The 15,260-nt window shown below is 42.4% G+C and overlaps 1 protein-coding gene across 2 annotated transcripts in view; it reads left to right on the forward strand.

Annotated features, from left to right (window-relative positions):
* Positions 1–15,260, forward strand: part of PXDN (peroxidasin) — a 139,574-nt gene that overhangs the window by 36,218 nt on the left and 88,096 nt on the right. For both annotated transcript variants that reach the window (XM_019492675.2, XM_019492676.2), the window contains exons 2-3: positions 6,826–6,897; positions 8,701–8,772. In XM_019492675.2, coding sequence (XP_019348220.1) covers positions 6,826–6,897; positions 8,701–8,772 — 144 coding nt within the window. The remainder of the gene's footprint in view (positions 1–6,825; positions 6,898–8,700; positions 8,773–15,260) is intronic.

The following is a 15,260-nucleotide window of genomic DNA, read 5'->3' on the forward strand; positions in this document are numbered from 1 at the left end:
AATATGGCAAAACATTTCCTTCTCCCATAATCTGTTGTAATCTCAGTGTTTTAAAGTTTAAATAAAAGTTTATCCCTTTTATCTCATTTTTAAACATTTAAATCTCGAAGTAGATCCCAGGCTTCTCTGTCCTCTTGTCCAGATAATTATGGAACAGAACTATGCAGTCTTCCACTTCCTTATTTTTAAATGGACTTTACTTTTGCCACAATAGTAGAGATCTGTGGGATTCATATTAAAGGTTGCAGGCCCAGTCCTCTTTCAGGACTGTGGTAGCTGTGTATCTTATGTGTCTTTAGGTTCATTATATTCATCTCCAAGGCAGATAAACAGAATTCTTTAATTCAGGGATGTCAGAGATCTGGCCTGTGGAGCCATTTCACCAGGCCTATGGGACTGGTAGATGGGTCAGGAATTCATGGATTGGGCGAGTGGTATTGGCATGCATGTTAAGGATGAGGTGGTCATCCTTCTTTCAAGGAACAAATGTTCTTATTGCTGTAGTAGAAATGTACTTGGAATGCAAGCTTCCTCTTTTTCTTGGCTAGAGATGTGTTTTAAATCTATATTACAAGGAAGAAGGAAATTTAAAATGGAATTCAGTTCTTGACTTTAATTTCATATATGAATAATATATCAAATTGTATATTAACTGTAGATTAATGGAACTATTTAGTGCATAATCATACTTACAATTTTCATTTATTTAAGAACATGTATCACTAAGATACAGATTTACAATTAAACACATACAATTACTGTAGCATAGGATGCACAGTAAAATGTTTTCCTACCTGATCTTCCTTTTCTGCATAATATTTGATGTCCATTCTAGTGCTTTTCACACAGATTTGTGGCCGAGAAGTTTTGGTTCAGAGGTAGTAGGGAAGATCAAGGAAGTGTACTACACAGCTGTGAAACCAAATTGAGTGGAGTTTGTTGCAGCCAATATTTTGTTTTCCATTAATGCAGTGAGCTGGAATGACCCACTTCAGGTCAGAGGAGAGCAGGTGCTAGGACACAACCCACTTCCATCTGCAGTGGCATGGGGAAAGTACCTCCAGCCAATCTGAAGCCACCTGCTGCTGAATGCTGCCGAAGGTCCATGTCTGCAGGCTGGATCTAAGGCCACTAACAGACATTAAAAGATGGCGTGATAGGGTCTAATGTGTGATCCCAATAGTTTCACTTTGTGCCATGCCACACTGTGGCTGAGCCCTGTCAGTTGATTGGAGCTCCCAGGCCCAGGGGTTCACCATGCACTCTTGAATGCTGCAATCAGCTGATGGGCCTGCTAAGTGTGGGGGTTCATGGGATTATCACATGCCAGGGGGAGGTGCACCCTGTGCTCCCAAGGCTGGGAGCTCAAACAGCTCCTCAGGGCTGGGAGCCCTGGTCATCTGATGGAGGTCCCAGCCTCGGTTACAGGCAGGTGCTGCTGAGGCTAGGAGCAGGGGCCACACATTTAATTAAGGGCATGACAGGAACCAGCGACAAGGTTATTACACATATTTTGCTGTTGCTTGTTCCTGGTTTTACTGATTGAACATGTGGCCAGATTAGTACTAAGATGAATTTAATGAATTAATTGTCTTAAAGTGTAATGTGTGTAAGGGGTCTAGTGGCTCTGCGGCCTGTCAGTTGCCAAACCCTACTTTAATGTGTTGGAAAATGGGGATAGAAAGCTGTAAACAGCTAAGGAGTTATTCTGTGAGGAAAGAGATCCTCCTGGTATACTGTTCCTAGGGCCATTCTGTATGTTAGGCAAATGTATGTTAATTTAGTGAACATTTTATGAAAAGATATGTTAACTCACCTATGAAAATATCACAATGTACATGAACAGTAATAATTTTTTAGATGTGTGATCTCTTTTCTAGATGTGAAACTTGACATTTGTCTTTGGCCAGCTCTAAATACTAAGATGGCAAGTAATTTTAAGGATGGTCTTTTTTTTAATTTAAAATTATAATAAATCCTTCATTATGAGAATTTTTTTTTCTTTTGGAGCAGAAGTTGTTAGTTTATATTATCCCAGCTGCCTGTGGAGAGTTCGGGATTGAGAGTATGGTCAGGGGTAGAAAGGTAAGAAAGGTTTATTGACTTAACAAAAACACAACTATGCATAATAACAAGACAAACAATGACAGACAAAAACAATTCGCATCAGCAACTTATCGGCAGTCCCCTCTGATGCCTGATGTACAACAAGTTTCTCTTTCCACAAAGTTCAGCGAAGTTAGGCGTCCCCGATCAGCGCTGTCCGAGAGGTACCGGGAAGGATCCTGGAATTCAGTTCTTGGCTTCCTCGCAGTCCACAGGCCTACTGATCCAGGCCAACAGCTAAATAATCTTTTTTACAGAGCTGTATCTTATTTCTGAATGATTTCCGGATATTCTAGCTAATTTATAGCTTCTGAATGGTACTGATAACACACAACCACTTAGATTTTTTTTACTTCGACTGTCTGTAGACTGACCAATAGCAGTACAAGCCTTGCATTCCTTTGATAAGGTAATTTTAACTACACCACAGGGCCTTACTACTTCAAGGCTTTGCTAAATTTACTAGGCCTTACTTTATACAAGGCCTCACTACATCTTAAACTTTAATTAGGCTTTTAGCAACAACATATAGCTTAATATCTAAACAAATACAGAAAAACACTTAGTCTAATTGTCATAGAGCCTTCAGCAAGCATCTTTATTACACAGACATAATTTCAGCTGTCATATATGATTAGGAATGCATGAGAAACAAAGGCAATCAAGAAGCAGGGGGAGAGTCTAGGTATGTACTTGCAATCCTTTATTACACTGTGTCAGTATCACTTGAACTGATTTTTGTTATGATAATTGTTATGACCTGCAGTGGAACATGGACTGAAGTGGGATACTACCATATTAACTCAAATACAAGACAACTGCCCAATAATTAAATTCTTTACACAGAAAATGTTTAAATATATGATCAATTTTCCATGTATAGAATCTAATTATTGGAGGATCATCTTCAATTTATCCACCCCCATGACTGCAGGTGGTGGGGGGAGGGGTGATGAGGGGGCAGTCATAGGACAGGTGGTAGGAGACAGACAGTAGGGGAGGCAGGAGGGGATGGCATGTGGTAGAGCAGGTGGAGGGCAGTAATGGGTCAGGTAGTAGAGGGTAGCAAGTGAGAGAGGCTGGCAGCCTGCCCTCTGCTACCTGCTTTGCCCCCCCCGCTCACTTATCCACCATTGTGCCTGCACCCCCACCACTCTTGCAGCATGATGTCCTGATTCCAGAGTCTGTCATGCTGCAGCCCATGGCACAAAACATAGCTCCAGCCTAGCCCTGTAGCAGTTGTGTGGAGCCAGCACTGCTATTCTAGCTTGGCCCCGTTGCACCAGTTGGGGGGAGCTGTAGTGACAGAGCCAGACTGGAACAACAGTTATGGCTCTGCTTCACTGCTGTGGGGCTGGGCTGGAGCCATATTGTGTGCCCGGGCTGCAGCAAGGACAGAGCCAGCAGGTGCAGAGGAAAGGTAAGGAGGAGTGTGGTAGAGAGGAAGAGAGGGAGAAAGATGAGGGTCGGGGGGAGACTAGGGTCTGCCAGGGAGGAATGGTAGGGCATGCAGAGGCAGTGTGGAGAGAGGAGGCAGGCAGCAGCTGTGGCTCCAGCTCCAGCCCCAATTTAGGTTGGTGTCTGAGCTGCAGCAGCTGCCTGCTCCCTGCTTCTCCCCCCCCCCGACCCGGTCTTATGCTCGATTGTAAAATGACGGGCCTTTTTTCCCCCCCGTGTTAAATGGGGGAGGCCCTCATCTTCTAATTGAGAAAATATGGCATTCTGCAAAAGCAAAATGTGAGAAGTTGAGACAATGCGTGAAGGGAAATGGGGAAGAACATAGTCTCTGGGAGGATAAGTGGTTTTGCAGAATGGGGAGACTAAATCCCAAATCACATTCTCTAGAAATCCCTTCAAAACCCCACCAATCCCTTGGTTAATCAGGCTGGATATATGCTTTGTGGCTCCCCTCGGAGGCAGACAGTCAAATAGTTTGTCTTTGTCACTATTTTTGACAGTGGAAAAAGAGGTGGGAAAGTGGAGAATGGTTCAGTTCAGAGTGGTTCAGGCACTGGACTCTGTTAACTCCAAGGTTCACAAGAGCAGTCTGAGGATTCCTTTCTTAGGACTGCTAGAAGCAAAGATTTCACATACCATAGGCATGATGGCTTTAATTGTTGTAAGCTGAAAAGATAATACTGACAGCTATTAAGGTGGCCTAGGGCTACTTTCTTCTAGAAATAATTCTGCCTGTGCCTTTCGGCCAGAGTTCTGTTTGTCTGTATGTCTTTTTCTTTCTTTTTTTTGCTCATTGATATAGTCTCATCTGCATAGCCACCTTATGCGCAGGTAGATGTTTTAAACTGAGTAAAGTTGAGTACCAAACAATAGTGGGAAGCTATGTAGCTCAGCTGGTAGGGTGACTGGCTATGGACTAGAAAGACCTGGGTCACAATCCTATGTGAGGGTGGTGGATTTCTATTCATCATTTCTACTTCCAGTGGTTTCCTGAGGCTCACCCACCTGATACCCATCCTATTCCAATAGGTCCTGATACCCATCCTATTCAATGGGTATCAGGACCTACCTGGAGATAAAGGTCCCTTTAGTTTGGTACTGATCATATCATCTCCTTCTCAATGCTGAGTTAAAAGAAACGGTGAAGCCCTGCCTCCACTGTCTCAGTGGTCTGTAAACAGGATATCTTTACCTAAAAAGGGTTGGTATTTTTGACAGTTTTGGTCTTGATCTCTTTGTGCCTTGTCTGATTGTAAAAAATATAATACAATAAAAGATAATTACAATTTCCTGTTGCAAAGATAAATGCTTTAATATTTGTAGGGCACTTGTATGCTACTGAAATTAATGTTCTTGATGAAAAGAGCTTCTGGGTAAATGTTATCATTATAATTTTGAGTGTTTTACTCCCACTTTATATGAGGATAGGTGATTGCATAAAATGTAAAGTAGAGATTCAGGACCTTAAAAATGATTGTTTGTGTTCACTCAACGTGACTTGTAACATGACTTCTTGGAGAGAAAAATAGAGGACATATAGGTGTTGGGTTTCCTATCAATAGAGGACAGAGTAGCAGAAAACCGGAATGTCCTCTATGATGGCCACCTTATCCAGGCACTGGACAGCAGAAAACACAGGCCAGATTCAAATTTAGGAGTTTTACACCAACTTTTCAAATGTAGCTTAAGCCCCCACCCAGGAACCTGGGAAAATACATTTTAAATGGGTGTTCTAATGTGAACAAACTTCCCCATTTGCAAGCAAATGTTAAACCAAAACGAGTTTATTATAAGGGGAAAAGATAAAAGGAGCAAACACAACATTAAAGAGAACTTAATTATTGGACCATAACTCAAACCCAGAACAGGTCAGTCACAATCATTAGCAAATCAACCCTGGAGCTATCACCTAGCCTGGTCATTTGGACAGGGAGTCACTCCCATGGCTGCCCTGGGGGTTTTACCAGATAAGCCAGCCAAAGTAGCAAGTGTTAGGTATGGAAGCTGGAGTTGCTGCCAGTGATGCTGGGGAGTGCTGCCCTGTCCACTGCTGCTAGGGGTCACAGCTGCTCCTTCTCCAGTGCTCTTAACGTAGCTATGCAATCCCAGCTCTTTTGGACCCTGCATGATGTCAGTGATAGCCTCAGAGATTTTTTTCAGCTATTGCAATTATAATGAGACTCTTTAGTGGCTTTCACATAAACCCACTAAAGAGTCTTGTGCTCAGAAGCACTTCTATTTCAAGGAGTGACTCCTATCTGGAATCTCTCCCATCCTCCCACTCATGCACATCAATTTGGCACTAAAACTGGGAGCCATCTTCCTGCAAATCACAGCTTACAGTGAGGGCTGACCTTTCAATTACGTTTGCATAACTTTGCATTAACAACATTTTTGTGCCTACAAACTACAGTTTTGGAAGATAGAGCTAATGGACACAAAATCTGATCCATCTGCCCTTTACAATTGGACACTTGAACCTCGAATAGTGTAATACAAACCCCCAAAACAGTGAAAACAGGCGTGAGTAGCCCCCTCAAACTTGCATACATTACAGAACACAGCCATTATCAAACATGAAGAGCGTAATCAGGGTTACATTGTTCAGCTATAAAGATAGTCCACATTTGCTGGAATGTATGGCATGTTACAGCTGTGCTGTGCAGCTTGGCACAGGATTTATGGCTGCATGAGGAGCCCAGGTCCATGCATGTGGTGGGATCTGAGGAAGTTTATCCCAGATTCCAAAAATTGCATATCCTGCCATTCCAAATCTGGAACAACTGGCATAGCAGGATGTAGAATTGTTGAGATCTGGGACACAATTCCTCAGATCCCATCGTGTGTTTAAATTGATGTCTGGCAGGGGCTTTAATTGCCTTCATACAGAGTTGTTTTTAATCCTCCCTCAATGCACGTACTGTATTCTCCTTCCTCTCCAGTTTTCCGAAACAGTTTTCAGAAGACAGGTACAACAAGTGTTACTAAATAGCAGAATTCTCTACACTTCTCATGGTCAACAGCTGGTATTCAGCACAGCTCACAGACTGCCTCTCACAGGCCACTTTGGCTAGTTGCACCAGTTCAGGTCAACCCCCTTATTACATCCCTTTAATACTGGGTTTTTTCCTTCCTTCTTTGATCTTGAATTATGAACAGAGACGAGGATCTTCTGTCTCAAAAAGTTACATAAGAAAAACATTTTCATACCAATGACTATACTGACATTTTTGGGTTTTTGTTTTTTTTTTTATTCCACAGAGATCTACGGTTTAATAGAATTAAAGAAATCCAGCCTGGTGCGTTTAGACGACTTAAAAACCTGAACACATTGTAAGTCATTTTTCTGCTTTAAAATCACTTTCTCTTTTCAGTCCAAGACTAGAACCTGGGCATTGTGTCAAATTCTGTTAGTGCAGTTCAACTGAGTAGTTGATGGGGATAGTCCCCTGAGGCAAGCAAGATTTCGCTCAGATTTGAAGTCATGTACATTTCTATGTTCTGAGTTTGATTTATGTTTGCTACACACTTGGTTAAATCTTAAGAGGTCTCAGAAAAAGTGTTGAATTTGTTAATGTTATACAATGTTTATTACATTCTTCAATGAAAGATATGAAAATACATAGTCAGATATTCTTAATTTTTAATACTGTGGTGGTGTTTTAAAATTTATAGAAGAGTAACATCAGATTTCTTACCATAGGCAATTATATCAAAGTTGTTCAATGATGGTCTACAACTGCAGTTTTACAATGTGTGGAGTACTTATGAGTTTCACAAACCCCAAGCTTAGATGCATTGAAATATTTTTATCTTAATAGACTAGGCCATTCTATAGCAAAACTTATTTTCATTTTTAATTGAAGTTAGTTTTTTAGAGGTCTCTGAAAACACATATTAAACAGAACAGAAAACATTTGAGCCCAACCATTATACAGATAATATATGTGTGCAGGCCTTTTACTGTAATATCTTCTTGCTTTTCCTTAAAATGTAACTTTTGAAATAGAAGGTAGAAATACAAGTAAACCTATTTCCATTCCATTCAACTGCATGGACAGTTTTATTTTTATATTCACAGTGATTTCTAATTTGGCTATTTTTCTATATACAAATAACAGGTGAATTGGATTTTTTTTTCCTTAACATGCATGAGAATCTTAAGAGAAGGACACAAGAAAATATTTTAGCAATTCATTTAGGACCTGTTTCAAAGCTGACTGTAATGAGTAGACTTTGAATTATTAATATTACTATTTATTACATTTATTTATATTTCAAGAATGTCTTGGGGCCCTAATCAGTCATTACAGCCATACTTCTCTAGTCGCTGACTGAACACTTAATAGCAAGAAGGTCCCTGTTGCAAAGAGTTCTCTCAAGTGAGGATCAAATTTGTTATTTTGAGTTTAATTCTTTTCATTGGGCCCACTTCACACTGGGAGCATCTACATGAGACACTAGTGCTCAGTGGTACTGCACATTTATTTAGTATTTTTATAATCAAGTAGTAAATAAATGTGCAGTAACTGGAGTTACTGTGCAGCAGTAATGCTGGCAAATGCCTTTTAGTGACACTACTGCGCAGTAGCCTAATAATATGGTGCAATAGCACATTAGCACTGTTGGTTTATAGTATGTCAGAGTAGCCTTCCTGAATGTGTGTAAATGCCCTAGAGGAGCAGTTGGTAGAGGGTTTTTTTCCCTTGCATCTTTAACCTGCATGAAACCAGGTCTCGCTTACATGCACAATGTAATTTTTTTCTTTTTAAAAACATTTTTTTTAAGCATTTAATCCTGATTAATTAGATTTAATCCTGCAATATGTTGAGGACACTCCTGTCCCAGTTCAAGGAAGTGTTAAGCAGATGTAGTTTAAAAGCTTTAAATCTTGATCCCAAAATGTTTTTGTATGGAAATATCCAAACATGCTTGGGTTTAAAAGAGAGTAGCCACAAAAACATCAATTTTATTTTGGGTAGCAATTATAGATATGCCGCAAATTTGTTTTTGTTTTTTTAAATGTGGGTTTTAATGTTTGGCTTGTTCAAACATTGTTATATTGTCAAAATATTCTGTATCCTTTTTATTAAAAAACCTGTTTTAACAACTTATGTATTATTTTCCTTTTTATAGGCTTCTGAACAACAATCAGATTAAAAGGATACCTAATGAAGCATTTGTAGACCTTGAAAATCTAAAATATCTGTAAGTTTAAATAACTCTGATCTTTATCTCAATTGATGATTTCAGAAATGGGAAAAACCAATTACAATTCAATTTGACTTACATCCTCAGGTGGTGAACTGTTATGAAAATCTTTAAATATGATTTTCAGCTACTGAGGCTAGAGGTGTGTATGTAAATAGATGGTTTGGGGATTGTTATAATGATATTGAGACTTACTTGCATGTTGCTGTTTTGAATCTAGCTACGGTAGTAACTGGAAATACTAGTTACAATAGAAATTTCAAAGGAAATTTACAGAGTATCTATTGAGCTTTGGATTTTTAAGGGAGGTAGGAGCAAACTTCCCACAAGTTCCTTGGAAAATTCAAGCCTAAAGTCCCCTGCTTCATACATCAACCATTTCAAAATTCAAAAAAATTTCTGAAACATGCTTTCTTTTCATTTGTATTGTACTTAGTTTTATTCTTAAGATAATTTAAAAGCTTATGTAAGGAATTGCTTTCACTGCTGGTTCAAGGTTACAGGAATTTTAGAAGTTAACCATGGGGGGGGGGGGGGGGTCCAACATTTTTAGGATGGTGAACACCATTTTTATCCTATTTCAAGGAAGGTGCAAGCATCTCGATTATCCAGATTAGCAAAAGATATTCAGTAAAAGAGCTGCCTGATTATATAATCAGATTTTTCAACTAAACATTAAATAGACATGGACATAGAGCTATTCTCCAGTTTCTTGAGCTGCTTCTTCAAATCTGGATTTGTGTTTTGTGGTAAATGTTTCATTCTGCTGCTTTTTGCGATATTGAATATTTTATAAATTACTATCCAGAAAGAATGGTGTTCAGTGTTAAGAAGGGTGGGATTCTATACCCTTTTTGTGAAACCATGTTTTAAATTAAAAAAGAAAGTATGAAATGATTCAGATTGGTTGAGTTTTTCATTTTGGAGTGCTCAGCACTGAGCTACGAACCATCTGTATCCATATATCCCTATATGATTGTGTGTGGGAAAATAAATATCTCTTAACTTTATTTGTATAGATGTTTTTTCTGTAGGTTAAAACTGCACTTAATTTTATTCCCTGGTGTTATTTTTAGCATGAGTGAATCTAGTATTTTTGAAAAGAGAGGTTCAGGAGGTGTAATGCATCTTCACATCACACAATGTATATTTTTCTACAATTAAAATGAAATTAGAAGCTTTATTAATATGCTAGAGGCCTACGGCTATATTATTCGGTTTATGATTGAAGCAAAAACAAATATAATGGAGTATGATTGCCAGCTCCAGGGTGGAGCAGGCACCTGGTGCTAGGGGGGTACAGATGTTTCTCCCCAAGCCTCGTCAGACAGAGCTGCTCTCTGCATGTGAGTCCCCTAGATGGCCCCAAAGTGCCCCAAAGTGCCACTTATTGCCTTGCCTTCAAAGTGGTACAGGAGGCCCCACAAATGCCTTCTGGCTCTACTCTGTCCCCATTATCCCACCATTCCCCTCACACCATACTGAGCCCTCCCCTGCCTCTGAGCATTCAGATCTCACCGCAGCCCCTCACACCCCCTGGACCTCTCTCACACACAATGCCTCTTGCTCCCAACCCTCTTCACATCCCATTTCACCCCTACCCCCGTCCCATTTTCTACTCGCACCTCCCTGCCCCCATAATACTCCAGTCCCTCCTTACCCCACATCCCTCTACCCAAGAGGTCCTCCTCCCCACAAAAGCCCTTTGGTATCCATGACACTCCATCTATATTCTCATGGCCCCCAGGAGCCCGTACTCCTCAAAATCCCTCCCAAACAGTTCTAACCTTGCCCCTCATGGCTCCCAACGATGGGGTAGGTAGGGCCAGAGTTGCAACTGCCCCGCCCCCCCCCCCATTGCTCCCCACCTCCTCACAGTATGCTCATAGGTGGCCACCACTGCCCTCTACCCTGAAGATACAGAAACAAACAGTTGGGGTCAGGAGAGGACTCACTTCAGCTGCTTGACAGTGTCCCTACCCATGGAGACCAACCCCCTTAGCCCAACCACCCTCCAGATCTGCCTCCAATTTTTAGTTATCCTGATGATCATTTTCCTAATTATAAATTGGGAGTCTTAATTCCCCAGTCTATCCCAGAGAACTCATGAAGTCAAAGACTGGCCTCTCTATTATATGGACTTAGTGCTTATTGACACAAGGACTCTACTGTGCAATAAGATAGAGTGAAAAATTAAAATGCTGTAGCAACTCAGGACTAGGTACAGTGGAGTGGGTAATCTCGCACAAAGGCATTCTTAGTGTGCCCTAAGAGTATCCACGTGGGAAATTACTGCAGAGTAGCTAGTGTGGTGTAAATTAACCCTCTAGCTAACCACACAATAATTTCTCTGTACAGGCAAGCCCATAATGTTTAGTTTTCTTATGTTCAAATGCTTTCTGGTTTCTTATCAATGTGTGCTAACTGAGACAGTTGAATGCTTCTCTCTGTTCATTTCAATGAATGTTTGAAAACAAATGCATTTGACTACCCCTTCCTGAGTTTTCTACTGTGTTTATCTTCCATTTTTGCTTTAGATGTTCAATGGGCACGTCTACACAAGATGCTTTACTGCTCAGTAGACTAATTTACTGTGCAGTAAAGCGCCACCATCTACATGTGCAGTAAATTAGTCTACTGCACGGTTAATTTACTACCTGCAAATAATTGACTGTGCCATAGTTAGCACAGTGTAGTATGTGTAGATGCCAACTGGGAGCAGATTTGTTTCTGGTTAGCCCCACCACAAGGGGCCACCAGCAGGCTAGCCCCAGGGCCACGGGGCTCAGAGCTTCTCTAGCTCCAGGCCTGGGGTGGCTCTTTGGCTGCCTCAACCTGGCCTTTGAAACTCTGCAGTGACTCCAAGGGCCTGTGCCACCTGCTGCCTGCTTCTAGTCACAGGGTTCTGCAGAAATGGCTCCGTGTTGGTCACAGCAGCCTGAATGGACCCTGGTCTTGGCCCCCAGCCCAGCCTCGCTGTATGCCCGCCTGTCCTGCACTGTGTACTGCAGGCATCTGCCTGGGCCTGGCAGACCCGGACTCTTACCTGCAGCCCTTGAGGGCCATCGAAGGAGCCACACTGGCATCATCCCTGATGCCACACACTGTGTCCTAGGGGCCTAACTGGTTCCAGGTTAAGACTGCGGAACTTGTGGTGCTGTGGGTTGGGGCCAGAGCCAATTCACCTGGGTTGGGTGCTCCAGCAACCATCTATGAGGCCCTGGTGGGCCACACGTGGGAGTACCAGCATAACCAGTTGGCACACCAGTGCTGCATAAAGGTCAAGGCACTATGGGCGTAGTAGGTCTGCGTCACTGATCACAACTGCCACTTGGGGACTGCCTGCAGAACCATGCCCTTTGCAGCAGCTGAACTACATCCATGTTGCCCGGAGCTGTGCCATGTTCTTGAGTATGGCCAGCCTGCTAAAGACTCTGCCTTAGTAGGGGGAGGATCCCTCGGGGTGCCAGGAGCACGTCCCACTATGGTCTCTGTCCATGGCATTGTCCAGCAGCTCTGTCAGGAGCCACAAATCATCACCGCCAGCGGGGACAGACTCAGACCACCAGGAGTACTGGCCATGCCCACCCTGCACTGGGATAAAGGTCCTCCCCACCCCTACCTCTGCTCCCAGCCCTGCCCCCACCCCTCCCTCCTCACCTGGCCTGGCTGAGCTCCCCTCAGGCCCCTGAATTTTCCCCCTGCAATATGCAGGGAGGTGGGAGGCAGTGCAAAACTTTGAGCAGCCAGTGCCCCCTCAGCTAGGCAGCCACGGGCCTCTCACATGTGGAGAAGAGCATCAGTGCCAGCAGCAGTTTCATCCTCAGCTGTGGGGGAGAAGCACCAGCTGCGCAAAGGAATGCATCTTCAGGGTCACCACCAGCTTGGACTGGGGCCCTCCATATGTGCTGGCTTTGGTAGTGGCAGACCCAGGACAAGACCCTGCTGCTAGTGGTGGGGTTCTGTTGTTCAGGATGGAGGGTTGGGTGGGATCTGTTTGAGAGAGATGATGGGACAGGGTCTGTTCTTTAGGAGGGAGGGTGAGACAGGGTCTGTGTTTGTGAAGGGGAATAATGTGCTTTGCAGAAAACTTTTCCCAGTGAGTTTGGTCTTGAGGGTGTGTGGTAGGTATGGGGTCTGTGGCCATGTTCCCTATAGCAGGGGGTGCAGGAGGAGGGGGTCCACCAGCACCTTTTGCACTGGGTGGCCTGGCCCCTGCTGTCAGGTGTGCAGCACCCAAGCCATATGTGGATACTAATGTAATGTAGTACATTGAATGAAGCTAGTAGCAGAAAGGGGGATGTGTAAAATGAAATGATAGGTGAGAGTTTCAGGGCAAACTGGTAGAAAAAACTTTAAGCATAGGGACAGACATTACACACACTGGTTTAAGTGATCAGAAACTGGTTTAAACCTGTAACAGAACGGATATTCAGTGTACATAAACCAGTTTGAATATAGCTGAAACCAGTTTGAGATAAACCTGGTTGAATGTAGTATCAAACTTAACTGATTTGGTTAAACTGGTTTATGCAATGTCTGTCTCAGACCCCTTGCTGGTTTAAATCAGACTCCCCCAGCATCCCAGCATACTCTCTGGGCTGGGTGGGGCTCTGGTCTATAGCACAGCTGGCCACTCCCTTCTGCTCCCCAGCTCCAGTTCTGGCATAGACTGCAGCCTGCTCCCCCTCTCCCCATCACCACTCCCTGCTAAGGAGGAATTCCCTCCTCCCCTCTGTCTTGCTGAGGAGGTGTCCGTGTATTAGCTAGCAGACCACATGCTGGCTGCGGACCCTATTGAAACAACAGGTAGAATCAACAGGCAGAATCAACTGGTAGCTGGCAATGTCTCTCTTGTTTCCTTAATGGGGTGAGTAACACTTGAGTTAGGGGGTGAGAAACACTGTTATCAATTCCCTGCTGGGCTAATCAAAGCATCCTGTAGCGGTCTGGCCATGCCCCCCTCAGCTCAGTACAGTGGAAGGAATGGGAGGGCTGCTCTAGCAACCCCCAGCTTCTAGCCGGAGCCAGTGCAGACAATTGCCTGCATGTTTGGGATGTCTGTGCAGTTATAAACCAGTTCAGCCTAGCCAGGTTAGGCTAACCTGCAAAGATTGAATCAATTCAGGCTCGGGCTTTTTGAGCGTCTGTCCCTAGCCTTATAGATATGTAGGTAAGAGTAAGGCTACAAATGAACTTATCATTAGAAACAAAGGGCCTGATTGTGAAGCAGTAGACAAGAAGCCAAACAAAGAATTAAGACCAGGGATGAAATGGTCTGTTTTAATCTGGGAAAAGATTTATTTTAGCAGCAGAGTATGGGCATGTTAACTGAGTGAGCAGTGAGTGGTCCACAGGCACAAGAAAGTTAAAATAATGAAGATGACAGGAACATGGAGAAAGCTTCTAATAGAGCAGAAAGGATAGAATAAGTGGTAGGGTTTTGACAGGTGCAGGGGAAGAAAAGGTGTGTTTATAAATTTAGGGAAACTAGTGTTATACCCTCCTCTCCTCTCCTCTCCTCTCCTCTCCTCTCCTCTCCTCCTAACTAGTGCATATAAAATGTAGCTGCTAATGTTCTCAGTGTTTGATGGCATGATCTTATCAGTTTCCTCTGAATCCACCAGGTACCTCCTCGTCTGGTGTCATCACAAATTTATACTGATAATCTCTTTATGGGTCTTTATAAGTCTTTCTTCCTTCCTTTTGGTCCCAAGAGTTCTAGTTTTTTGTATGTCTTCCTTCCTTCCTTCTACTCACTCATTAAATTTTGCATCACTAGCTTTGAACATTGTCATCATTTATTACTTTCTGGCAAGTGTCCTGAACAATCATCTCTGTCTGTCTTTGAACAACCTCCTATATATAATGTGACCTTTTAAACTTTGTCTGCAAGGCATATATCCACTTTTAAGCCCGTCTTAAAAGCCCACTTCTACACTGAATCTTTTTATCGGCCTCTTGAAGGCTCAGATCATATATAATCTCTTTTTCCCCATTTCTTCCCTCTGTTTGCTTACCTGTCTGTCTGCTTTACTTTGTGAACTATGTTGGACAGGAATCATCCTTTCTTATGTTTCTGGAAATGGCATAGGATTTTGCAGGTGTTACAGAAAGCAAGTAATAATGGCAGTATAAAATCTTTTATAAGACTAGTAAAATATAATCTCAATTCACTTTAATTCAGTGCTTTATCCATCCTTTGCAACATTCTTATAGTTTGATGTTTTAATAGATTAAAGAATTTATAATTAGTCATATTGCTGTGCCCTGAATTACACTTTTATTAAGACTGGGATAACTTTGGAGGGTATGCTTGTTAAGGAATAGAACTGTATTTGCAAAGCTCCAGATACTGGAAACAGTTGAGTTTAAAAGAGTTTGTTAAACATTTTGGGTTCTTATCCAGAGTGTTTTGACTTTTCATAGGTTTGTGTAAATTAAGTTGCTATGTTACTATGAATTTTCTGTCTCACTGTTCATGT

Source organism: Alligator mississippiensis, chromosome 1, assembly GCF_030867095.1.
Source record: "Alligator mississippiensis isolate rAllMis1 chromosome 1, rAllMis1, whole genome shotgun sequence".
Taxonomy (NCBI): domain Eukaryota; kingdom Metazoa; phylum Chordata; order Crocodylia; family Alligatoridae; genus Alligator; species Alligator mississippiensis.